The sequence below is a fragment of the Stenella coeruleoalba genome (genome assembly GCF_951394435.1).
Source record: "Stenella coeruleoalba genome assembly, chromosome: X".
Lineage (NCBI taxonomy): Eukaryota > Metazoa > Chordata > Mammalia > Artiodactyla > Delphinidae > Stenella > Stenella coeruleoalba.
In genome coordinates, this window is record NC_137152.1 from 42,980,955 (window position 1) to 43,008,947 (window position 27,993).

General features: G+C 37.9%; 1 protein-coding gene across 2 annotated transcripts in view; it reads left to right on the forward strand.

Annotated features, from left to right (window-relative positions):
* PFKFB1 (6-phosphofructo-2-kinase/fructose-2,6-biphosphatase 1) overlaps window positions 1-27,993 on the forward strand; it is a gene marked incomplete at its 5' end in the record, with an annotated part of 81,480 nt that overhangs the window by 26,524 nt on the left and 26,963 nt on the right. For both annotated transcript variants that reach the window (XM_079911595.1, XM_079911596.1), the window contains one exon: window positions 27,481-27,606. In XM_079911595.1, the coding sequence (XP_079767721.1) occupies window positions 27,481-27,606 (126 nt within the window). The remainder of the gene's footprint in view (window positions 1-27,480; window positions 27,607-27,993) is intronic.

Consider the following 27,993-nt stretch of genomic DNA (forward strand, 5'->3'; position numbering starts at 1 on the left):
CTGCTGTGGGTGCTGGGTTGGGCAGTGTCCTCTGGTCTTCTCTGTTTGCCTATCCTGGTGTAGTACTTCTGGCCTCTGAGCAAGTTGGAGTGAGGGTGATCAGGAACCCAGTATTTTCAGCCTACAGCACCTGGGGTATAACCTTCATCCTATGGGTAGGGACTGGATGAGGGAAGGGCATCTCCAACCTCTGAGCTACATTTGCTTCTGCAACTTGGAGCTGGAAGGGATGTGAGGTGCTGACTGTCTGCCCCTCCCACTGAGGTACCATATCATTTGATTGGGTGAACTCTCTTAGGGGGAAGGGAGCCCCATCTTTTTGGCTACACACACACACCTGGAGTGGAGGTTCCATTAAACTAAACTTGGGGGTCAGGAGTGAGGATCATGGCAAAAATGCCACAGATTCTCACTGTTCTTACTGAATTTTGGTTGATTTTTTTTGAATAAATGCTTCATGTGCTGTATCCCATTAGAATAATTTTCAGAGACTTTAAAAGGTTATTTTTTTAAATAATATTTGCCAGTTTTGCTTTTTTTTCATTGGGGAGTGGGTTCACAGAACTCCTAATGATGGAAGTAAAAGTCTCACAATTAATTTTTTTGTGTTGATCTTGTTCCTTCATCCTTGCTGAACTCACTTGTTAGTTCTAAGAACTTTTATACTTTTGGGGAATTTCTATATAGATAATCATGACATCTACAAATAGGAAATATTTTGTTTATTCTTTTCTAAACTGTATGCCTTTTATTTCCTTTTACTGCCTTATTGCAGTGGTTAGAACTTCCAGTACTATGTCAAAAGAGTAGAAAGAGTGAACATCTTTACATTGGTTCTGATCTTAGGGGGAAAGTATTGTCTTTTACTTTTTAAAAATATCTTTATTTTATTTTATTTATTTTTGGCTGCATTGGGTCTTCATTGCTGCATGCAGGCTTTCTCTAGTTGTAGAGAGCAGGGTATACTTTTCGCTGTGGTGCACAGGCTTCTCATTTCAGTGGCTTCTCTTCTTGTGGAGCACAGGCTCTGCACTCAGTCTTCAGTAGTTGTGGCACGAGGGCTCAGTAGTTGTGGCTTGTGGGCTCTAGAGTGCAGGCTCAGTAGTTGTGACACACGGGCTTAGTTGCTCCGTGACATGTGGGTTCTTCCCAGACCAGGGATCGAACCCATGTCCCCTGCATTGGCAGGTGGATTCTTAACCACTGTGACACCTGGGAAGTCCAAGTCTTTCACTTTTAAGGGTAATAATGACAATAGGTTTTTGTTGTAAAGATTCCTTATCAAGTTTAAGTAATTCATTTCTATTTGTAACTTGCCAATAATTTTTATCACTAATTAATGTTTAATATATGAAGTGTTTTTTCTACATGCATTGTCATATTTTTCTTCTTTAGCTTATCAATATTGTGGGTTACATTAATTGATTTTTTTGAATGTTCATCTAGCCTTGCGTACTTGGACTGAATCCCACTTAGTTATTGCATATAATTCTTTTTATGCAATGCTGGATTCCATTTGCAAACATTTTCTTGATGATTTTTATATTTAAGTTCATGAGAGATATTGACCTATAGGGGTTTTTTGGGTACTCTATTCATCTTCTTTTGGTATCAGTGTAATTCTGGCCTCATAAAATTAGCTGGGAATCCTCCCTTCTCTTTTTGTTTTCTTGAAGTTATTGTGTAAAATTTGTGTTAATTCTTCTTTAAATGTGTGGTAGATTTCTCACATGAATACATCTGAGCATAGAGATTTCTATTTCTGGAGATTTTATTTTTAATTCAATTACTTTAATGATTACAAGACTATTCAGATTGCTTATTTCATCTTGGTTGAGTTGTGGGAGGTTGTGGTTTTCAAGGAATTGGTCTATATAGTCTAAGTAGTCAAATTTATAAGAGTAAAATTATTTGTAGTATTCCCTTATTAGCTTTTAAATGACTGCAGGATATGTAGTGATATAACCTATTTTATTTCTGATAATGGTCATTTGTGTCCTCTCTTTTTATATTTTTCAGTCTTGCTAAAGGTTGATCCATTTCATTGATCTTTTTTAGGAATCAGCTTTTTATTTTATTCATTTTCTCTATTGTTTTTCTGTTTTCATTGATTTCTGCTCTTATCTAATATTTCTTTCCTTTTGCTTGCTTTTGTTTATTTTGCTCTTATTTTTCTAGTTTTTTTAAAGTGGTAATTTAGATTACTGATCTGAGACTTTTCCTTTTTCCAATATAAGCATTGTGGTGCTATAAATGCCCCTATCAGTACTACTTTAGCTGCACCCCTCATATTTTGAGAAGTTGTTTTCTAACTTTAAGTCAGTTCTATGTGTATTTTCAAAATTTCTTTTGAGACTTCTTTTTTCATTCATGGATTATTTAGAAGTATGTTCTTTAATTTCCAAGTGTTTAGAGACTTTGCTGTCTTCCTTCTGTTGATTTTTACTTTGATTCAATTAAGATCAGAGAATACACTATGTTTAATGTCAATCACTTTTGATTTACTGAGTATTATTTAATGGCTCAGGACATGGAAATGTACCATGGGCACTAGAACAAAATATTTATCCTGTTGTTTCTGGGTGTAGTGCTTTATAAATGTCAATTAGATACTGCTGATTTATTGTGCTGTTTAATTCTTCTATATTGTTGCTGATTTTCTGTCTAATGATTCTATTAATTCCTGAGAGTGTATGTTGGAGTCCTCAGATATACTTGTGCATTTGTCTTATTTCTCCTTTTAATTTTTGCTTCATTTATTTTGAGTCTCTGTTGTCTGGTATGCATACACTTTGGATTATTATATATTCCTAAGGGATTGATCTTTTATCATTATGTAATTTCCTTTTGTATGTAGTAATTTTCTGTGCACTGAAGTCTAATTAACTGGATAGTAACAGCTACTCTTGCTTTTTTAAAATTAATGATTTCATGGTATATTCTGTTTTCTTTATAATATATATTTATTAACCCACTTAAACATGAAAATAATAAACCTACTACATGATAACATAAATAGCACATTTTTCATAAAAATAACTTTATTTCCCCTCAAGGAAGGTAAAGAAAAATTGTTTTATGAATTTGCAAATCTCTTTTATGTCTGGCTTAATAGAAGATAGATGTATTTTCATACCTTCTGCATTCAATCTGTTGCAATGTGTTATCTTGGTTGAAATATATGAAGAAAATTTGTCCTCCTATACAGTAGCTTGGGAAAACAGCAATATGCTCATAGCCTTTAGTTTTAGATAATTGTATTTTTCTTTGATATTACACAAAAATTAGACAATTGGTAGTTGCTTTTTTATATTGTGGCAGGAACACAACATGAGATCTACCCTCTTAACAATGTTTTAAGTGCATAATAAAGTATTATTAATTATAGGCACAATTACAGTAGATCTCTAGAACTATTCACCTTGTATGACTCAAACTCTATACTCATTGAATAGCAACTCCTCATTTCCTGGCAACAACTATTCTACTCTCTGCTTTTGAGTTTGACTATTTTAGATATCTCATATAAGTGTAATCATGCAGTATTTGAACTTCTGGAACCGGCTTATTTCACTTACCATAATGTACTCCAGGTTCATCCATGTTGCCACATATGATAGGATTTCCTTATTTTTAAAGGATGAATAATATTCAATTATATGTATATACCATATTTTCTTAATGCATTCATCAGTTGATGGATATTTAGGTTATTTTTATATCTTGGCTATTGTGAATAATGCTTCAATGAACATGGGATTGCAGATAATTTCTTGATGATCCTGATTTCAAGGATAGTCTCTTAAACAAATGGTAGTGGGGAAACTGGATATCCACATGGAAAAGAATGAAATTGGACCCTTATCTTACAACATACACAAAAATCAAGTCAAAATTCATTAAATATTTAAATATAAGACCTGCAACTGTACAACTCTTAGAAGAAAACTTAAGGAGAAAGCTTCATGACATTAGTCTAGGCAGTGATTTCTTGGATATGACACAAAAAGCACTAGCGACAAAAACAAAAATAGACAAGTGGGACTAAATCAAACTAAAAAGCTTCTGCATGGCAGAAAAACTTAACTGTATTTGAGTGGATCTATTTCTGGTTTCTCTATTTCATTCTTTTGATCTATATGTCTATCCTTTGCCCATACTACACTGTACCTTTATAATAAATCTTAAAATCAAGTAGGAAGTTTCCTCCAAAATTGTTCTTATCTTGCAATTATTTTAGTCAATCTAGTTCCTTTTACTCTCCATATTTTCAGAGTACAGGTATTTTGCCTCTTTAGGTAAGTTTATTCCTAGGTATTTTATTATTTCTGATGCAATGGTAAATGGGATTGTTTCCTCAATTTCCCTTTCTGATCTTTTGCTGTTAGTGTACAGAAATGCAACAGATTTTTGTATATTTATTTCATATCCTGCAACTTTACCGAGTTCATCAATGAGCTCTAGTAGTTTTCAGGTAGCATCTTTAGGATTTTCTATGTATAGTATTATGTCTGCAAACAGTGACAGTTTTACTTCTTGTCCAATTTGGATTCCTTTTATTTCTTTTTCTTCTCTGATAGCCATGGCTAGGACTTCCAAAACTATGTTGAATAAAAGTGGTGAGAGTGGACATCCTTGTCTTGTTCCTGATCTTAAAGGAAATGCTTTCAGCTTTTCACTGTTGAGTATGATGTTAGCTGAAAGTTTGTCATATATGGCCTTTGTTATGTTGAGGTAGGTTCCCTCTATGCCCAATTTCTGGAGAATTTTTATCATAAATTGTTGTTGAATTTTGTCAAAAGGTTTTTTTGCATCTATTGAGGTATTCATATGGTTTTTATTCTTCAATTTGCTGATGTCATGTATCACACTGATTGAGTTGCAGATATTGAAAAATCCTTACATCCATTGGATAAATCTCACTTGATCATGGTGTATGATCCTTTTAATGTGTTGTTGGATTTTGTTTGCTAGTAATTTGTTGAGAATTTTTGTGTCAGTGTTCATCAGTGACATTGGCCTGTAATTTTCTTTCCTGTGGTATTTTTTTCTGGTTTTATTATCAGAGTAATGGTGGCTTCAAAGAATGATTTTGGGAGTATTCTTCTGCAATTTTTTGGAATAGTTTCAGAAGGATAGGCATTAATTCGTCTCTAAATATTTGATAGAATTCGCCTGTGAAGCCATCTGGTCCTGGGCTTTTGTTTGTTGGGAGTTTTAAAATCACAGTTTCAATTTCATTACTTATGATTGCTCTGTTCATATTTTCTATTTCTTCTTGGTTCAGTCTTGGGAGATTGTACCTTTCTAAGAATTTGTCCATTTCTTCCGGGTTGTCCATTTTACTGGCATATAGTTGCTAGTTGTAGTCTCTTATGATCCTTTGTATTTCTGTAGTGTCAGTTGTACCTTCTCCTTTTTCATTTCTAATTTTATTGATTTGAGCACTCTCCCTGTTTTTCTTGAGTCTGGCTAAATGTTTTTCATTTTGTTTATCTTTTCAAAGAAGCAGCTTTTAGTTTCATTGATCTTTTCTATTGTTTTTTATCCCTATGTCATTTATTTCTGCTCTGATCTTTATGATTTCTTTCCTCCTACTGACTATGGGTTTTGTTTGTTCTTCTTTATCTAGTTGCTTTAAGTATAAGATTACATTGTTTGCGATTTTTCATGTTTCCTGAGGGAAGATTGTGTTACCATAAACTTCCCTCTTAGAACTGCTTTTGCTGTGTCCCATAGGTTTTGGATCGTCTTGATTTCGTTTTGATTTGTCTCTAGGTATTTATTGATTTCCTCTTCAATTTCTTCAGTGATCCATCGGTTGTTTAGTAACATATTGTTTAACCTCCATGTGTTTGTGTTTTTTACAGCTTTTTAAAAATTGTAGTTAATTTCTAATCTCACAGAGTTTTGTTGGAAAAGTTGCTTGATATGATTTCAATTTTCTTAAATTTACCAAGGTTTGCTTTGTGGCCCAGCATGTGATCAATCCCGGAGAATGTTCCATGTGCACTTGAAAAGAATGTGTATTCTGCTGCTTGTGGATGGAATGCTCTATAAATATCAATAAAGCCCATCTGGTCTAATGTGTCATTTAAGACCTCTGTTTCCTTATTGATTTTCTGTCTGGATGATCTGTCTATTGATGAAAGTGGGGTGTTAAATTCCCCCACTATTTTTGTGTTACTTTCAATTTCTCCTTTTATGGCTATTAGTATTTGCCTTATAAATTGAGGTACTCCTATTTTGGGTGCATATATATTTACAATTGTTATATCCTCTTCTTGGATTGTTCTCTTGATCATTATGTAGTGTCCTTCTTTGTCTCTTGTAACAGTCTTTATTTTAAAGTCTATTTTGTCTGGTATGAGTATTGCTACTCCAGCTTTCTTTTTTTTCCATGTGCATGGAATAACATTTTCCATCCCCTCACTTTCAGTCTGTGTGTGTCCCCAGATCTGAAGCAGGTCTCTTGTAGACAGCATATATAGGGGTCTATTTTTTGGTATCCATTCAGCCAGTTTATGTCTTTTGGTTGGAGCATTTAATCTGTTTAAATTCAAGGTAATTATCAATATGTACATTCTTATTGCTGTTTTGTTAATTGTTTTGGATTTGTTTTTTTTAGTGTTTTTCTTCCCTTCCTCTTTTGTTCTCTTCTCTTCTGGTTTGATAATTATCTTTAGTGTTGTGTTTGTATTCCTTTTTATTTTTTGTGTATGTAACTATTGTACACTTTTGTTTTGTGGTTATCATGAGGTTTTGATATAGCAGTCTCTATATATACTATATACAAGATAGTTTTAAGTTGCTGGTCTCTTAATTTCAAATGCATTTCCAATATCCTACATTTGTACTCTCCTCACGATTTCTGGTTTTGATATCATTTGTGTGCAGATGATTTCCTACCTTTACTCTATGTTTGCCTTTACTGTTGAGCTTTTCCATTTGTAATTTTCTTATTTCTAGTTGTAGCCCTTTCTTTTCCACCTAGAGAAGTTCATTTAGCATTTGTGTTAAAGCTGGTTTGGTGGTGTTGAATTCTCTTAGCTTTTGCTTTACACTTTTGATTTCTCTGATGAATCTGAATGAGAGCCTTGCTGGGTAGAATATACTTGGTTGTATGTTTTTCCCTTTTGTCACTTTAAATATATCCTGCCTCTCTTTTCTGGCCTGCATAATTTCTGCTGAAAAATCAACTGATAAGTTTCTGGAGATTCCCTTGCATATTATTTGTTGCTTTTAATATTTTCTCATTGTCTTTAATTTTTGTCAGTTTGATTAATATGTGTCTCAGTGTGTTCTTCCTTGGGTTTATCCTGTATGGGACTCTGTGCTTCCTGGACTTGGGAGACTGTTTCCTTTCCCATGTTAGGGAAGTTTTCAGCTACTATCTCTTCCAATATTTTCCCAGGCCCTTTTTCTCTCTCTTCTCCTTCTGGGACTCTTATAATGTGATTGTTGTATCCCAGAGGTTTCTGTGACTGTCCTCATTTCTTTGCATGCTTTTTTCTTTATTCTGTTCCACAGCAATGATTTCCACCATTCTGTATTCCAGCTCACTTATCTGTTCTTCTGCCTCATTTATTCTGCTATTGATTCCTTCTAGTGTATTTTTTATTTCAGTTATTGTATTGTTCAACTCTCTTTGTTCTTTATATCTTCTAGCTCTCTGTTAAACATTTCTACTTCTCAGTATGTGCCTCCATTCTTTTTACAACATCTTGGATTAACTTTACTATTATTACTCTGAATTCTTGTTTGAGTATTTTGCCTATCTCCACTTCACTTAGTTGTTCTTCTGCGGTTTTTCTTTTTTTTTTTCATTTTAACAACTTTATTGGAGTATAATTGCTTTACAATGTAATGTTACTTTCAGCTTCACAACAAAATGAATCAGTTATATATATATACATATGTTCCCATATCTCTTCCCGCTTGCATCTCCCTCCCTCCCTCCCTATCCCACCCCTCCAGGCGGTCACAAGCACCGAGCTGATCTCCCTGTGCTATGCGGCTGCTTCCCACTAGCTATATACTTTACGTTTGGTAGTATATATATGTCCATGCCTCTCTCTCGCTTTGTCACAGTTTACCCTTCCCCCTCCCCATATCTTCAATTCCATTCTCTACTAAGTCTGTGTCTTTATTCCTGTTTCACCCCTAGGTTCTTCATGACATTTTTTTTCTTAAATTCCATATATATGTGTTAGCATACGGTAATTGTCTCTCTCTTTCTGACTTACTTCACTCTGTATGACAGACTCTAGGTCTATCCACCTCATTACAAATAGCTCAATTTCGTTTCTTTTCATGGCTGAGTAATATTCCATTGTATATATGTGCCACATCTTCTTTATCCATCCATCCAATGATGGACACTTAGGTTGTTTACATCTCTGGGCTATTGTAAATAGAGCTGCAATGAACATTTTGGTATATGACTCTATTTGAATTATGGTTTTCTCAGGGTATATGCCCAGTAGTGGGATTGCTGGGTCATATGGTAGTTCTATTTGTAGTTTTTTAAGGAACCTCCATACTGTTCTCCACAGTGGCTGTATCAATTTACATTCCCACCAAGAGTGTAAGAGGGTTACTTTTTCTCCACACCCTCTCCGGCATTTATTGTTTCTAGATTTTTTGATGATGGCCATTCTGACTGGTGTGAGGTGATATCTCATTGTAGTTTTGATTTGCATTTCTCTAATGATTAGTGATGTTGAGCACTCTTTCATGTGTTTGTTGGCAGTCTGTATATCTTCTTTGGAGAAATGTCTATTTAGGTCTTCTGCCCATTTTTGGATTGGGTTGTTTGTTTTTTTGTTATTAAGCTGCATGAGCTGCTTATAAATTTTGGAGATTAATCCTTTGTCAGTTGCTTCATTTGCAAATATTTTCTCCCATTCTGAGGGTTGTCTTTTGGTCTTGTTTATGGTTTCCTTTGCTGCGCAAAAGGTTTTAAATTTCATTAGGTCCCATTTGTTTATTTTTGTTTTTTTTTTTCCATTTCTGTAAGGGGTGGGTGAAAAAGGATCTTGCTGTGATTTATGTCATAGAGTGTTCTGCCTATGTTTTCCTCTAAGAGTTTGATAGTTTCTGGCCTTACATTTAGGTCTTTAATCCATTTTGACCTTATTTTTGTGTATAGTGTTAGGGACTGATCTAATCTCATATTTTTACATGTACCTGTCCAGTTTACCCAGCACCACTTATTGAAGAGGCTGTCCTTTCTCCACTGTACATTCCTGCCTCCTTTATCAAAGATAAGGTGACCATATGTGAGTGGGTTTATCTCTGTGCTTTCTATCCTGTTCCATTGATCTATCTTTCTGTTTTTGTGCCAGTACCATACTGTCTTGATTACTGTAGCTTTGTAGTATAGTCTGAAGTCAGGGGGCCTGATTCCTCTAGCTCCATTTTTCGTTCTCAAGATTGCTTTGGCTATTCGGGGTCTTTTGTGTTTCCATACAAATTGTGAAATTTTTTGTTCTAGTTCTGTGAAAAATGTCAGTGGTAGTTTGATAGGTATTGCATTGAATCTGTAGATTGCTTTGGGTAGTAGAGTCATTTTCAGAAGACTGATTCTTCCAATCCAAGAACATGGTATATCTCTCCATCTATTTGTATCATCTTAAATTTCTTTCATCAGTGTCTTATAATTTTCTGTGTGCAGGTCTTTTGTCTCCTTAGGTAGGTTTATTCCTAGATATTTTATTCTTTTTGTTGCAGTGGTAAATGGGAGTGTTTTCTTGATTTCACTTTCAGATTTTTCATCCTTAGTGTATAGGAATGCCAGAGATTTCTGTGCATTCATTTTGTATCCTGCTACTTTACCAAACTCATTGATTAGCTCTAGTAGTTTTCTGGTAGCATCTTTAGGATTCTCTATGTATAGTATCATGTCATCTGCAAATAGTGACAGCTTTACCTCTTCTTTTCTGATTTGGATTCCTTTTATTTCCTTTTCTTCTCTGATTGCTGTGGCTAAAACTTCCAAAACTCTGTTGAATGAGAGCGGTGAGAGTGGGCAACCTTGTCTTGTTCCTGATCTTCGTGGAAATGCTTTCAGTTTTTCACCATTGAGGACAATGTTGGCTGTGGGGTTGTCATATATGGCCTTTATTATGTTGAGGAAAGTTCCCTCTATGCCTACTTTCTGCAGGGTTTTTATCATAAATGGGTGTTGAATTTTGTCAAAATCTTTCTCTGCATCTATTGGGATGATCATATGGTTTTTCTCCTTCAATTTGTTAATATGGTGTATCACGTTGATTGATTTGCGTATATTGACGAATCCTTGCATTCCTGGAATAAACCCCACTTGATCATGGTGTATGATCCTTTTAATGTGCTGTTGGATTCTGTTTGCTAGTATTTTGTTGAGGATTTTTGCATCTATGTTCATCAGTGATATTGGCCTGTAGTTTTCTTTCTTTGTGACATCCTCATCTGGTTTTGCTATCAGGATGATGGTGACATCGTAGAATGACTTGGGGAGTGTTCCTCCCTCTGCTATATTTTGGAAGAGTTTGAGAAGGATAGGTGTTAGCTCTTCTCTAAATGTTTGATAGAATTCGCCTGTGAAGCCATCTGGTCCTGGGCTGTTGTTTGTTGGAAGATTTTTAATCACAGTTTCAATTTCAGTGCTTGTGATTGGTCTGTTCTTATTTTCTATTTCTTCCTGATTCAGTCTCAGAAGGTTCTGCATTTCTAAGAATTTGTCCATTTCTTCCAGGTTGTCCATTTTATCAGGATATAGTTGCTTGTAGTAATCTCTCATGATCTTCTGTATTTCTGCAGTGTCAGTTGTTACTTCTCCTTTTTCATTTCTAATTCTATTGATTTCAGTCATCTCCCTTTTTTTCTTGATGAGTCTGGCTAATGGTTTATCAATATTGTTTATCCTTTCAAAGAACCAGCTTTTAGTTTTATTGATCTTTGCTATTGTTTCCTTCATTTCTTTTTCATTTATTTCTGATCTGATTTTTATGATTTCTTTCCTTCTGCTAACTTTTGTTTTTTTTTTTGTTCTTCTTTCTCTTATTGCTTTAGGTGCAAGGTTAGGTTGTTTATTCAAGATGTTTCCTGTTTCTTAAGGTAGCATTTTATTGCTATAAACTTCCCTCTTAGAACTGCTTTTGCTGCATCCCATAGATTTTGAGCCGTCGTGTCTCCATTGTCATTTGTTTCTAGGTATTTTTTGATTTCTTCTTTGATTTCTTCAGTGATCACTTCGTTATTAAGTAGTGTATTGTTTAGCCTCCATGTGTTTGTATTTTTTACAGATCTTTTCCTGTAATTGATATATAGTCTCATAGCATTGTGGTTGGAAAAGATACTTGATACAATTTCAATTTTCTTAAATTTACCAAGGCTTGATTTGTGACCCAAGATATAATCTATCCTGGAGAATGTTCCATAAGCACTTGAGAAAAATGTGTATTCTGTTGTTTTTGGATGGAATGTCCTATAAATATCAATTAAGTCCATCTTGTTTAAGGTATCATTCAAAGCTTGTGTTTCCTTATTTATTTTCATTTTGGATGATCTGTCCATGGGTGAAAGTGGGGTGTTAAAGTCCCCTACTATGAACGTGTTACTATCGATTTCCCCTTTTATGGCTGTTAGTATTTGCCTTATGTATTGAGGTGCTCCTATGTTGGGTGCATAAATATTTACAATTGTTATATCTTCTTCTTGGATTGATTTCTTGATCATTATGTAGTGTCCTTCTTTATCTGTTCTAATAGTCTTTATGTTAAAGTCTATTTTGTCTGATATGAGAATTGCTACTCCAGCTTTCTTTTGGTTCCCATTTGCATGAAATACCTTTTTCCATCCCCTTACTTTCAGTCTCTATGTGTCTCTAGGTCTGAAGTGGGTCTCTTGTAGACAGCATATATATGGGTCTTGTTTTTGTATCCATTCAGCCAATCTGTGTGTTTTGGTGGGAGCATTTAGTCCATTTACATTTAAGGTAATTATTGATATGTATGTTCCCATTCCCATTTTCTTAATTGTTTTGGGTTCGTTATGGTAGGTCTTTTCCTTCTCTTGTGTTTCTTGCCTAGAGAAGTTCCTTTAGCAGTTGTTGTAGAGCTGGTTTGGTGGTGCAGAACTCTCTCAGCTTTTGCTTGTCTGTAAAGGTTTTAATTTCTCCATCAAGTCTGAAAGAGATCCTTGCTTGGTAAAGCAATCTTGGTTGTAGGTTTTTCTCCTTCATCACTTTAAATATGTCCTGCCAGCCCCTTCTGGCTTGCAGAGTTTCTGCTGAAAGATCAGCTGTTAACCTTATGGGGATTCCCCTGTGTGTTATTTGTTGTTTTTCCCTTGCTGCTTTTAATATGTTTTCTTTGTATTTCATTTTTGACAGTTTGATTAATATGTGTCTTGGCGTATTTCTCCTTGGATTTATCCTGTATGGGACTCTCTGTGCTTCCTGGACTGGATTAACTGTTTCCTTTCCCATATTAGGAAAGTTTTCAACTATAATCTCTTCAAATATTTTCTCAGTCCCTTTCTTTTTCTCTTCTTCTTCTGGAACCCCTATAATTCGAATGTTGGTGCGTTTAATGTTGTCCTAGAGGTCTCTGAGACTGTCCTCAGTTCCTTTCATTCTTTCTTCTTTATTCTGCTCTGCAGTAGTTATTTTCACCATTTTATCCTCCAGGTCACTTATCCGTTCTTCTGCCTCAGTTATTCTGCTATTGATCCCATCTAGAGTATTTTTAGTTTCATTTATTGTGTTGTTCATCATTGTTTGTTTCATCTTTAGTTCTTCTAGGTACTTGTTAAATGTTTCTTGCATTTTCTCTATTCTATTTCCAAGATCTTGGATCATCTTTACTATCATTATTCTGAATTCTTTTTCAGGTAGACTGCCTATTTCCTCTTCATTTGTTAGGTCTGGTGGGTTTTTATCTTGCTCCTTCATCTGCTGTGTGTTTTTCTGTCTTTTCATTTTGCTTATCTTACTGTGTTTGGGGTCTCCTTTTTGCAGGCTGAAGGTTTGTAGTTCCTGTTGTTTTTGGTGTCTGTCCCCAGTGGCTAAGGTTGGTTCAGTGGGTTGTGTAGGCTTCCTGGTGGAGGGTACTAGTGCCTGTGTTCTGGTGGATGAGGCTGGATCTTGTCTTTCTGGTGGGCAGGTCCACGTCTGGTGGTGTGTTTTGGGGTGTCTGTAGACTTATATGATTTGGGGCAGCCTCTCTGCTAATGGGTGGGGTTGTGTTCCTGTCTTGCTAGTTGTTTGGCATAGGATGTCCAGCACTGTAGCTTGCTGGTCGTTGAGTGAAGCTGGGTCCTGGTGTTGAGATGGAGATCTCTGGGAGATTTTCACCGTTTGATATTATGTGCAGCTGGGAGGCCTCTTGTGGACCAGTGTCCTGAAGTTGGCTTTCCCACCTCAGAGGCACAGCACTAACTCCTGGCTGCAGCACCAAGAGCCTTTCATCCACACGGCTCAGAAGAAAAGGGAGAAAAAGTAGAAAGAAAGAATTAGTAGAAGTAGAAAGAAAGAAAGAAAGGAGCGAGGGAGGGAGGGCGGGAGCAAGGAAGGAAGGAGGGAAGGAAGGAAAAAAAGAAAGAAGACAAAGTAAAATAAAGTATGATAAAATATAATGAAGTTATTAAAATAAAAAAATAATTATTAAGAGGGAAAAAAAACAAAAAGTGGATGGATAGAATCCAGAACAAATGGTGGAAGCAAAGCTATACAGACAAAATCTCACGCAGAATCATACACATACACACTCAGAAAAAGAGGAAAAGAGGAAAAAATCATAAATCTTGCTCTCAAAGTCCACCTCCTCAATTTGGGATGATTCGTGGTCCAAAGGATGGAAGGAAGGAAAGAAAGAACGAAGATAAAGTAAAATAAAATAAGGTTATTAAAATAAAAAGTAATTATTAAGAAAAAAAACAGAACGGATAGAACCCTCAGACAAATGGTGGAAGCAAAGCTCTACAGACAAAATCTCACACAGTAGCATACACATACACACAAAAAAAGGAAAAGGGGAAAGAATAATAAATCTTGCTCTCAAAGTCCACCTCCTTAATTTGGGATGATTCGTTGTCTATTCATGTATTCCACAGATGCAGGTACATCAAGTTGATTGTGGAGCTTTAATCCGCTGCTTCTGTGGCTGCTGGGAGAGATTTCCCTTTCTCTTCTTTGTTCTCACAGCTCCCGGGGCTCCGCTTTGGATTCGGCCCGCCTCTGCATGTAGGTCGCCGGAGGGCATCTGTTCTTTGCTCAGACAGGACGGAGTTAAAGGAGGAGCTGTTTCTGGGACTCTGGCTCACTCAGGCCGGGGGGGTAGGGAGGGGCACGGAGTGCAGGGCGAGCCTGCGGCGGCAGAGGCTGGAGTGACGTTGCACCAGCCTGAGGCGTGCTGTGCGTTCTCCCGGGGGAGTTGTCCCTGGAACCCGTGACTCTGGCAGTGGTGGGCTGCACAGGCTCGCCAGAAGCGGGGTGTGGATAGTGACCTGTGTTCACACACAGGCTTCTTGTTGGCGGCAGCAGCGGCCTTAGCATCTCATGTCTGTCTCTGGGGTCCGCACTTTTAGCCGCGGCTCGCGCGCGTCTCTGGAGCTTCTTTAAGCAGCGTTCTTAATCCCCTCTCTTCGCGCACCAGGAAATAAAGAGGGAAGAAAAAGTCTCTTGCCTCTTCGGCAGGTCCAGACTTTTCCCCGGACTCCCTCCCGGCTAGCCGCGGTGCACTAACGCCCTGCAGGCTGTGTTCACGCTGCCAACACCAGTCCTCTCCCTGCGCTCTGACCGAAGCCTGAGCCTCAGCTCCCAGCCCCGCCCGCCCCGGTGGGTGAGCAGACAAGCCTCTCGGCTGGTGAGTGCCGGTCGGCCCTGATCCTCTGTGCTGGAATCTCTCCACTTTGCCCTCCGCACCCCTGTTGCTGTGCTCTCCTCCGCGGCTCCGAAGCTCCCCCCCTCCACCACCCGCAGTCTCTGCCCGCGAAGGGGCTTCCTAGTGTGTGGATACTTTTCCTCCTTCACAGCTCCCTCCCGCTGGTGCAGGACCCGTCCCTATCCTTTTGTCTCTGTTTATTCTTTTTTCTTTTGTCCTACCCAGGTACGTGGGGGGTTTCTTGCCTTTTGGGAGGTCTGAGGTCTTCTGCCAGCGTTCAGTAGGTGTTCTGTAGGAGTTGTTCCACGTGTAGATGTATTTCTGGTGTATCTGTGGGGAGGAAGGTGATCTCCGCATCTCACTCTTCTGCCATCTTCCCAGAAGTCCCTGGGGTTTTATCTTGTTCTTTCATCAGGAACATATTCCTCTGCTGTCTCATTTTGTCTAATTTTCTGTGTTTGTGGTCTCTGTTCTGCAGGCTGCAGGATTGTCATTTCTTTTGCTTCTGGTGTCTGCGTCCTGCTGGGTAAGGCTTGTCTAGAGGCTTGTGCAGGCTTCCTGGTGGGAGGGACTAGTGCCTGACCACTGTTGGTTGGGGCTGGATCTTGTCCCTCAGGTGGACAGGGCTGTGGCAAGTGGTGTGTTTAGAGGTGGCTGTAGGCTCAGGAAGACTTTAGGCAGCCTGTCTGCTGATGGGTGGAGCTGTGTTACTGCCCTGTTGGTTGTTTGGCCTGAGGCCTCCCAGCTCTGTAGCCTACAGGATGTTGGGTAGAGCCAGGTCTTGCTGCGAAAATGGCAGCTTCCAGGAGAGCTCATGCCAATGAATACTCCCCAGAGTCTCTGCCTGCACTGTTCTTTTTCCCACAGTGAGCTTCAGCCACCCCATAACTTCCCAGGAGACCTTCAAAGGCCAGCATGTAGGTCTGAACCAGGCTCCTCTCTGAAGTCACTGCTTTTCCCTGGGTTCTGGGGCACATGAGAACTAGTGTGCACCCTCTAAGAGTATAGTTTCTGTTTCCACCAGTCCTGTGGAGTTCTTGTGATCAAACCCCACTGGCCTTCACAGCTAAATGCTCTGGGGGCTCCTCCTCCCAATGCCAGACCCCCAGACTTGTAAGCTTGATGCAGGGCTCAGAACTCTCACTCCTGTGGGAGAATCTCTGCAATATAGTTTTGTTCCAGTTTGTGGGTCACCCACCTGGTGGGTATGGGATTTGACTGCATTGCAAATGTGCCTCTCCTACCATCTTTTTGTGGCTTCTTCTTTGTCTTTGGATGTAGAATATCTTTTTTGGTAGGTTCCTATCTTTTTTGTTAATGGTTGTTCAGCAGTTAGTTGTGATTTTGGTGTTTCTGTGAGAGGTGGTGAGCTCAAGTCCTTCTACTCCACCATCTTGTCTCCAACCCCCATAACCAATCTTCTTTTATGGAAGAACCCTGAAGTATGAACAGGTGATTTCACACAATTCTAAGGTACAGCTTTCTGGAGGGAGAGGAACAGACGAGCAGTTCACTGAGTTCTCATTACCAGGTTCAGTGACACCCCTTGCTCTTCACCACTTCTTTTGGTTCTCCACAGCATACATTTTCTGGCCCATTTCATGAAAAGGAAAGATATCATGGAAAATATCCTAGAGAGTAGTTGAAGGCACTAGTGAATGCAGATCAATGAATCCCTGCAGTTGAACCATCCAATTCTGCCTGGCTCATACCTCTTTGGGTTCTCACTGCGCAGTGTTCCCTCTGTTGTCTCTGCACCCCGGGATAATGTGACAAGGTAGCTCTGATACTGTCTGTGCAGGTTTCTGTCTGTTCTGGCTGCTTCAAACTAGCTGCTGCACTCTCCTCCAAGGCTCTGAAGCTTTCCCTCTGTCCTGGCTGATTTCCCTGCAGGTAAGGGGACTTCCCAGGGTGTGGGACCTTTCTGTCTTTCACAGCTCTCTCCCAGGTGTTCAGGTCCTGCCCCAATTTCTTTCCCTCTTTCTTTTTCTCTTTCTTCTTTTGTCCTACCCTGTTACATGGAGATTTTCTTGCCCTTTCAGGAGTCTGAGGTCTGAGTCTGCCAGCGTTCGGTAGATATTCTGTGAGAATCATTCCACGTGAAGGTATATTTTTGATGTATTTGTGGGAGGAGGTGAGATTCATATTCTACTGCCCTGCCATCTTGATCTGGTCTCTCATTCAAGAATTTTTATAATAGATAATTTTAGACAATTCCATCGTCTGTGTCATCTCATGATTTCATGTCTGTTGATGGTCTTTTTTCATGTGAGTTGAGATTTCATAGTTATTTGTATCTTGATTGATTTTAGTTTGTATTGTGGACATTGTAAATATCATTTAAGACCAAGAGTATTATTTTTATCCTATGGAGGTTGATGTTTTTGTTTTACCCTTCTGTGTATTGGGGTTCTAATTTTTTGAACATTTTTGAAACTTTCATAGTACTGTTTAGACCAGTACGGTGTGTGCATAACCTAGTGGTCAGTGTGGAACTTGGGATGATTCACTTTCCAAATCTTGGGTAGGCTGATTAGGGTCACATCAAAGCACTCACAGATCAAACGTGAGCCCAGCAGTTCAAAACCACTTTTCGTAATTTCTTTTCTAAACTGTTCCCTCTCCCGTAGTTTTTCAGTACTTTCCATTTCTCTAGGCTCCCATTTTCTGTCCTCTGTTCAGAAACCACCCACTTTCTTGGTAGTATCACTCCCAGAAACAAGTTGCAGGAGAGAGAGAGGAAAAATTAGTATGAAGTTTAGTTTTGTCCCCTTGACGCCATGGCTCCACCTAGAGAAAGGACCTTATCCCTGAGATTTTTGATTACTGGCAGTTCCCTTTATGGACCACTCTTGCTTCTGGACTACTTTTGCTGTCACTACTCCCACTGTGGGACCAAAACAGAAGTAGAGTAAATAAAATCCTAGGAATGTCTCACATTCTCACATTTAGGAGTTCTCTTTTCCACTCCTTAAGCCATAACATCAAGGCTTTTCCTGTATTGCCCTCTGACTGTTAAACAATGCTCACCTCTGGGTTTCATATCATGTCCAATTCAGGCTTAGGATTCTGGAGGGAAAAAAATAATGTTGAACTCAACCATTTAGGTGGTATTTCAAACTCTGATCTTTTCTCAATCCATCTGCCTATATTTACTTTTCAGTTTTCAAATAGGTGTTCATGAATTCTATCAAGGTTTTATATTCGAGTTAGTTAGTGAGAGATAAAAGAAGGTCCCAGAACTGGACCCAGCTGCATGTGTTTTGTAGATGGCTTCTAGTTGATTCTTGCTTTTTTGTCCACTCTGACAATCTCTGTCTTTTAACTGGTGTGTTTAGAAAATTCACATTCAAAGTGATTTTTAATACAGTTGGATTAAAATCTGCCATCTTGCTGTTTTTCTATTCATTGCATTTGTTCTTTGTTCTCTTTCTCTCTCTTTTGACTTTTCTTATTTTATTTGAGTATTTTTATGATCCCATTTTATCTCCTCTATTTCCTTATAATTTATATATCTTTAAAAAAATTTAGTGGTTCCCTAGGGTTTACAATGTACAGTTTAAAATAATTGGGTTCATCTTCAAATAACACTATATTGTTTTGCATGTAGTCCAAGTACCTTACAAAAGAATATTCCCAATCTTACTCCCTTCCCTTGTGTCACCATTGTAATCATTTAATTTTTACATTTGCTATAAACACTCAATACATTGTTACTATTATTGCTTTAAACAGTTGGGTTGTTTTAATTGGAAATATAGTTGAGATACAATATTATGTTTCAGGTTTACTACATAATGACTTAACATTTGCATATATTATGAAATGATCACCATGATAAGTCTAGTAACCATCTGTCCCCATACAAAGTTATTATTATTACAATATTATCAACCATATTCCTTATGCTGCATATTACATCCCTGTGGCTTATTTATTTTATAACTGGAGGTTTGTACCTCTCAATCCTCTTTATCTATTCACCCCCAACCATCCATTTTTTCTCTGCATCTATGGGTCTGTTTTCATTTTTTGTTTGACTTTTTTTTATTTTTTGGATTTTGCATATAAGTGAGAACATATGGTATTTGTCTTTCTCTGTCTGACTTATTTCACTTCACATAATACAATGTAGATCCATCCATGAGGTCACAAAGGTAAAGATTTCATTTTTTATGGCTGAATAATATTCCACTGTGTGTGTATACATATAATATAAATTATATATATATATATATATATATATATATATATATATATATATAAAACAGATCTTCTTTATCCATTCATCTATTGATGGACACTTAGATTGCTTCCATATCTTGGCTATTGTAATTAATGCTTCAACGAACAGGGGAGTACATATATCTTTTGTGATTACTGTTTTTTGTTTTCTTCAGATAAATACCAAAAAGTGGAATTGCTGGATCATATGGTAGTTCTAGCTTTAACTTCTTGAGGAAACCCTCACTGTTTTCATAGTGGCTGAACCAGTTTACAATCCTAACAACAGTGTACGAGGGTTCCCTTTTCTCCACATCAGTCAGTTAATTTTTAGAACAATTAAGAATATGGAAAATAAAAAGATATATTTTGCCTTCACGTATTCCTTTCCCAATGCTCTCACTTAAATTATGTAGATCCAATTTCTGACCTATATCATATCCCTTCTGCGTAAATAATGTCCTTTAATATTTCTTATAAGACACATCTGCTGTTGATGAATTTCCCATTTTTGTTTGAAAAAAAGTCTATTTTGCCTTTATTTTTTTTATTTAGAGTTTTTTTTACATCTTTATTTGACTATGATTGCTTTACAACTGTGTGTTAGTTTCTGCTTTATAACAAAGTGAATCAGTTATACATATACATATATTCCCATATCCCTTCCCTCTTGCGTCTCCCTCCCTCTCACCCTCCCTATCCCACTCCTCCAGGCAGTCACAAAGGACCGAGCTGACCTCCCTGCGCTATGCGGCTGCTTCCCACTAGCTATCTACCTTATGTTTGGTAGTGTATATATGTCCATGCCTCTCTCTAGCTGTGTCACAATTTACGCATCCCCCCTCCCCATATCCTCAAGTCCATTCTCTAGTAGGTCTGTGTCTTTATGCCTGTTTTACCCCTAGATTCTCCATGACATTTTCTTTTTCTTAAATTCCATATATATGTGTTAGCATACGGTATTGGTCTTTCTCTTTCTGACTTACTTCACTCTGTATGACAGACTCTAGGTCTATTCACCTCATTACAAATAACTCAGTTTCATTTCTTTTTATGGCTGACTAATATTCCATTGTATATATGTGCCACATCTTCTTTATCCATTCATCTGATGATGGACACTTAGGTTGTTTCCATCTCTGGGCTATTGTAAATAGAGCTGCAATGAACATTTTGGTACATGACACTTTTTGATTTATGGTTTTCTCAGGGTATATGCCCAGGAGTGGGATATATGGTAGTACTATTTGTAGGTTTTTAAGGAACCTCCATACTGTTCTCCATAGTGGCTGTATCAATTTACATTCCCACCAGCAGTGCAAGAGTGTTCCCTTTTCTCCACACCCTCTCCAGCATTTATTGTTTCTAGATTTTTTTTTTTTTGGTGGTACGCGGGCCTCTTACTGTTGTGGCCTCTCCCATTGCCGAGCACAGGCTCAAGACGCGCGGGTTCAGCGGCCATGGCTCACGGGCCCAGCCAGCCACTCCACGGCATGTGGGATCTTCCCAGGATGGGTCACGAACCCACGTCCCCTGCATCGGCAGGCGGACTCTCAACCACTGCGCCACCAGGGAAGCCCTGTTTCTAGATTTTTTGATGATGGCCATTCTGACTGCTGTGAGATGATATCTCATTGTAGTTTTGATTTGCATTTCTCTAATGATTAATGATGTTGAACATTCTTTCATGTGTTTGTTGGCAGTCTGTATATCTTCTTTGGAGAAATGTCTATTTAGTTCTTCTGCCCATTTTTGTATTGGGTTGTATGTTGTTTTTTATTGAGCTGCATGAGCTGCTTATAAATTTTGGAGATTAATCCTTTGTCAGTTGCTTCATTTGCAAACATTTTCTCCCAATCTGAGGGTTGTCTTTTGGTCTTGTTTATGGTTTCCTTTGCTGTGCAAAAGCTTTGAAGTTTCATTAGGTCCCATTTGTGTATTTTTGTTTTTATTTCCATTTCCCTAGGAGGTGGGTCAAAAAGGATCTTGCTGTGATTTATGTCATAGAGTGTTCTGCCTATATTTTCCTCTAAGAATTTGATGGTTTCTGGCCTTATATTTAGGTCTTTAATCCATTTTGAGCTTATTTTTGTGTATGGTGTTAGGGAGTGATCTAATCTCATACTTCTACATGTAGCTGTCCAGTTTTCCCAGCACCACTTATTGAAGAGGCTGTCCTTTCTCCACTGTACATTCCTACCTCCTTTATCAAAGATAAGGTGACCATATGTGCGTGGGTTTGCCTCTGGGCTTTCTATCCTGTTCCATTTGTCTATCTTTCTGTTTCTGTGCCAGTACCATACTGTCTTGACTACTGTACCTTTGTAGTATAGTCTGAAGACAAGGAGCCTGATTCCTCCAGCTCCTTTTTTCGTTCTCAAGATTGCTTTGGCTATTTGGGGTCTTTTGTGCTTCCATACAAGTTGTGAAATTTTTTGTTCTAGTTCTGTGAAAAATGCCAGTGGTAGTTTGATAGGGATTGCATTGAATCTATAGATTGCTTTGGGTAGTAGAGTCATTTTCACAATGTTGATTCTTCCAATCCAATAACATGGTATATCTCTCCATCTATTTGTATCATCTTTAATTTCTTTCATCAGTGTCTTATAATTTTCTGCATACAGGTCTTTTGTCTCCTTAGGTAGGTTTATTCCTAGATATTTTATTCTTTTTGTTGCACTGGTAAATGGGAGTGTTTTCTTGATTTCACTTTCAGATTTTTCATCATTAGTGGATAGAAATGCCAGAAATTTCTGTGCATTAATTTTGTATCCGGCTACTTTACCAAATTCATTGATTAGCTCTAGTAGTTTTCTGGTAGCATCTTTAGGATTCTCTATGTGTAGTATCATGTCATCTGCAAACAGTGACAGCTTTACTTCTTCTTTTCTGATTTGGATTCCTTTTATTTCCTTTCCTTCTCTGATTGCTGTGGCTAAAACTTCCAAAACTATGTTGAATAAGAGTGGTTGGAGTGGGCAACCTTGTCTTGTTCCTGATCTTAGTGGAAATGCTTTCAGGTTTTCACTGTTGAGGATGATGTTGGCTGTGGGTTTGTCATATATGACCTTTATTATGTTGAGGAAAGTTCCCTCTATGCCTACTTTCTGCAGGGTTTTTATCATAAATGGGTGTTGAATTTTGTCAAAAGCTTTCTCTGCATCTATTGAGATGATCATATCGTTTTTCTCCCTCAGTTTGTTAATATGGTTTACCACATTGATTGATTTGCGTATATTGAAGAATCCTTGCATTCCTGGAATAAACCCCACTTGATCATGGTGTATGATCCTTTTAATGTGCTGTTGGATTCTGTTTGCTAGTATTTTGTTGAGGATTTTTGCATCTATGTTCATCAGTGATATCGGCCTGTAGTTTTCCGTGTTTGTGACATTCTTGTCTGGTTTTGGTATCAAGGTGATGGTGGCCTCGTAGAATGAGTTTGGGAGTGCTTCTCTCTCTGCTATATTTTGGAAGTGTTTGAGAAGAGTAGGTGTTATCTGTTCTCTAAATGTTTGATAGAATTCACCTGTGAGGCCACCTGGTCCTGGGCTTTTGTTTGTTGGAAGATTTTTTTTTTGGAAGATTTTTAATCACAGTTTCAATTTCAATGCTTGTGATTGGTCTGTTCATATTATCCATTTCTTCCTGGTTCAGTATTGGCAGGGTGTCCATTTCGAAGAATTTGTCCATTTCTTCCAGCTTGTCCATTTTATTGGCATAGAGTTGCTTGTATTAATGTCTCATGATCTTTTGTATTTTTGCAGTGTCAGTTGTTACTTCTCCTTTTTCATTTCTAATTCCATTGAGTTGAGTCTTCTTCCTTTTGTTCTTGAAGAGTCTGGCTAATGATTTATCAATTTTGTTTATCTTCTCAAAGAACCAGCTTTTAGTTTTGTTGATCTTTGTTATCGTTTCCTTCATTTCTTTTTCATTTATTTCTGATCTGATTTTTATGATTTCTTTCCTTCTTCTAAGTTTGGGGTTTTTTTGTTGTTCTTTCTTTAGTTGCTTTAGGTACAAGGTTAGGTTGTTTATTCAAGATGTTTCCTGTTTCTTAAGGTAGCATTTTATTGCTATAAACTTCCCTCTTAGAACTGCTTTTGCTGCATCCCATAGGTTTGGGGTCGTCGTGTCTCCATTGTCATTTGTTTCTATGTATTTTTTGATTTCCTCTTTGATTTCTTCAGTGATCACTTCGTTATTAATTAGGTTATTGTTTAGCTCCATGTGTTTGTAGTTTTTACAGGTCTTTTCCTGTAATTGATATCTAGTCTCATAGCGTTGTGGTTGGAAAAGATACTTGATACAATTTCAATTTTCTTAAATTTACCAAGGCTAGATTTGTGATCTGAGGTATGATCTATCCTGGAGAATGTTCCATGAGCACTTGAGAAAAATGTGTATTGTGTTGTTTTTGGATGGAGTGTCCTATAATTATCAATTAAGTCCATCTTGTTTAATGTATCATTTAAATCTTGTGTTTCCTTACTTATTTTCATTTTGGATGATCTGTCCATGGGTGAAAGTGGGGTGTTAAAGTCCCCTACTATGAATATGTTACTGTCGGTTGCCCCTTTTATGGCTGTTAGTATTTGCCTTATGTATTGAGGTGCTCTTATGTTGGGTGCATAAATATATACAATTGTTATATCTTCTTCTTGGATGGATCCCTTCATCATTATGTAGTGTCCTCCTTTGTGTCTTCTAATTGTCTTTATTTTAAAGTCTATTTTGTCTGATATGAGAAGTGCTACTCCAGATTTCTTTGGGTTTGCATTTGCATGGTATATCTTTTTCCATCCCCTTACTTTCAGTCTGTATGTGTCTCTAGGTCTGAAGTGGGTCTCTTGTAGACAGCATATATATGGGTCTTGTTTTTGTATCCATTCAGCCAATCTGTGTCTTTTGGTGGGAGCATTTCATCCATTTACATTTAAGGTAATTATCGAAATGTATGTTCCTATTCCCATTTTCTTAATTATTTTGAGTTCGTTATTGTAGGTCTTTTCCTTCTCTTGTGTTTCTTGCCTAGAGAAGTTCCTTTAGCATTTGTTGTAAAGCTGGTTTGGTGGTGCTGAACTCTCTCAGCTTTTGCTTGTTGTAAAGATTTTAATCTCGCTATCAAATCTGAATGAGATCCTTGCTGGGTAGAGTAATCTTAGTTGCAGGTTTTCCTCCTTCATCACTTTAAATATGTCCTGCCAGTCCCTTCTGGCTTGTGGAGTTTCTGCTGAACGATCAGCTGTTAACCTTATGGGGATTCCCCTGTGTGTTATTTGTTGTTTTTCCCTTGCTGCTTTTAATATGTTTTCTTTGTATTTAATTTTTGACAGTTTGATTAATATGTTTCTTTGCATATTTGTCCTTGGATTTATCCTGTATGGGACTCTCTGTTCTTCCTGGACTTGATTAAGTATTTCCTTTCCCATATTAGGGAAGTTTTCAACTATAATCTCTTCAAATATTTTCTCAGTCCCTTTCTTTTTCTCTTCTTCTTCTGGAACCCCTATAATTCGAATGTTGGTGTGTTTAATTTTGTTCCAGAGGTCTCTGAGACTGTCCTCAGTTCTTTCATTCTTTCTTCTTTATTCTGCTCTGCAGTAGCTATTTCCACCATTTTATCCTCCAGGTTCACTTATCCGTTCTTCTGCCTCAGTTATTCTGCTATTGATCCCATCTAGAGTATTTTTAGTTTCATTTATTGTGTTGTTCATCATTGTTTGTTTCATCTTTAGTTCTTCTAGGTACTTGTTAAATGTTTCTTGCATTTTCTCTATTCTATTTCCAAGATTTTGGATCATCTTTACTATCATTATTCTGAATTCTTTTTCAGGTAGACTGCCTATTTCCTCTTCATTTGTTAGGTCTGGTGGGTTTTTATATTGGTCCTTCATCTGCTGTGTGTATTTCTGTCTTCTCATTTTGCTTATCTTACTGTGTTTGGGGTCTCCTTTTAGCAGGCTGCAGGTTCGTAGTTCCCATTGTTTTTGGTTTCTGTCCCCAGTGGCTAAGTTTGGTTCAGTGGGTTGTGTAGGCTTCCTGGTGGAGGGTACTAGTTCCTGTGTTCTGGTGGATGAGGCTGGATCGTGGCTTTCCGGTGAGCAGTTCCACATCTGGTGGTGTGTTTTGGGGTGTCTGTGGACTTATTATGATTTTAGGCAGCATCTCTGCTGATTGGTGGGGTTGTGTTCCTGTCTTGCTTGTTGTTTGGCATAGCGTGTCCAGTACTGTAGCTTGCTGGTTGTTGAGTGTAGCTGTGTGTTGGTGTTGAGATGGAGATCTCTGTGTGATTTTCATTGTTTGATATTACGTGGAGCTGGGAGGTCTCTTGTGGACCAGTGTCCTGAAGCTGGCTCTCTCACCTCAGAAGCACAGCACTGACTCCTGGCTGCAGCACCAAGAGCCTTTCATCCACACTGCTCAGAATAAAAGGGAGAAAATGTAGAAAGAAAGAATTAGTAGAAGTAGAAAGAAAGAAGGAAAGAAAGAAAGAAAGAAAGGAAAGAAAGAAAGGACGGAGGGAGGGAGGGTGGGAAGGAGGTTGCCTTTATTTTTGAAGGACATTTTTGCTGAATTTAGATTTGGATTGGCAGGGTTTTTACTTTCAGTATGTTAAAGGTTCCATTCCACTATTTTTGGCTTATGTGACTCTGGTACGAAGTCTTGTGTAATTATTCTTGTTCTTCTGTATGTAAGGTGTTCCGTCCACCCTTTTTCCCTGACTGCCTTCAATATTTTATTTTGCCTGTTTTTCTGCAGTTTGAATTTGATATGTCTGGGTGTGATGTGGCTCTTTTACAAATTTTATTTACCCTGCTTTGTGTTCTCTGAGATACTTGGATCTGGGGTTTATATCAATTGCTAATTATGAAAAATTTCAGCAATTATTTATTCAAATATTTTTTTCTCCATTCTCTCTCTCTTCTCCTTCTAGTATTCTAATTTGATAGTGTCCCAAAGCTCTTGGATGTTTTGTTCTGTTTTCTTTTTTTACTCTTTATTTTTTCTCTGCATTTCAGTTTGTGTAATTTCTATTGTTCTAGCTTCAATTTTGCTTATTCCTCAGCTGTGTCTAGTTCACTAATAAGCACACTGAAGGCATTCTTCAGATCTGTTAATGTGTTTTTTCTCTTGTATTTACATATGATTCTTTCTTATACATTTTATCCCTTGCTGCTATCTTATCTTGCATGTTGTCTACCTTTTTCAATATAGAAAAGTACTTAATCATATTAATCACAGCTATTTTAAGTTGTCTGTTGGAAATTCCAAAATGTGTCATAACTAAGTCTTGTCCTGATGATTTTTTTGTCTCTTCAGACTATGTTTTTTTCTTTCCTTGATTCTTCCCTTTGTGCTGCTCTCTGGAGGTAACTTACCTCTTGCATTCTTTAAAAATAAAGTCTGCTATTATTTTACTTGATTTATTTTAGCCTTGTAGTGGAGAATAGGGGACTAGGGACATACTATGTTATTTTGATTAAGTCTCAGTCTTAGGCAGGCTTATCCTGAGTCATAGAGGTGTGACTTTCCCAAATGTTCCTGCCCCTCCTCTAAATATAACTGTGAGCCTAGCACATATTCCTATCCCTCCTGGGTTATAGCATTTTTTCAAATTTTCTCCTTCACCTGTGGTGGTGAGTTTCCACCTGTGCCCTCAGTTCCTATTGCCATTCCTTCTGCAGAGCAAGGCTTGTTTTCCCTAGGGGAGATAGAGTAGATTGGTCTGGGCAGAGTTTTAGTGGTGTTGGGTATTCCTCTCTGCTAGCTGCAATGAATTTCCACCAGTGTGCTCAGACTACAGTTTTATTACCTTTCCCTGTGAAGGTTAAGGCCTTTGCTCTGCAGTGTATAAAGGCAGAATGCTTTGGGCACAGTTTCAGCAATGGATGCTGTTCTGTTTCCCTCCCCCAAACCAGAACTATAGAATATCTTTCTCCGGATTCTTATTCTTCCCTGCCAGCACCTGGTGGACTTCTTAGGGGGAAAGTCTGCAAGAGGATTCAAAACCACCTATGTCTACAGCCCCCAGGGGTTTCACATTCTCACACTAACACACAACCAACTTTTAGCAATTCATTAACAAATTTTAGCTGTTATCTTCTTATGACTACATATTATTCAGTAGTATCTGCAAAAGATAAGCAAGTACCTGGGCCCTGTTGTTCCCTGTAGATGCCTATGTCTACAGATTTTGGGTTAGCTTTTAGCATTGCAATCTCAGTTTTCTCATGAATTCAATAGAGGACAATTTGCAATTTTCCAGTTTTTGTTTTCCTTGTTCTAATGGTGGGCGAGATGCTCATTCCAATTCTACAGCTCTGAGTTGATACCAGAATATCATGTGAACCTGGGGATAAGATTTGAGGTTCTGTTTGTCTTCCAGCATCCATACCCCAGTTTACAAATTCCCCCACGATGGTGATAATGGTGGGTTTACCAGCTCGAGGAAAGACCTACATCTCCACGAAGCTCACACGATATCTCAACTGGATAGGAACACCAACTAAAGGTATGTCCCTGAAAGCCTTTGTTCTACAGCCCTCTATAGGCCAATTATGGAAAATACAGTAAGGTAGCTGACCTCAAAAGGGCAAAACCACGAGTAAAGGAATGTCTCAAAACATTATTAACAGTATTAGGACTAATACTATTACTGCTGCTGCTGCTGCTCTACTACAACTACTACTACTACTACTGCTACTACTACTACTACTACTATAGCACCACCACCACCACCACCACCACCACTAACCTCATAAATTTTTACAATTTCTTAAGTACGTAATCTGTGCCCAATCCCGTGATAGCTGCTAAGCATAAGAAAACTACAAAGATTAAATATCTGTTTTCAAGGAGCACGATTTTTGTAAGACCTGAAAAAAACCCTATGAGTAAC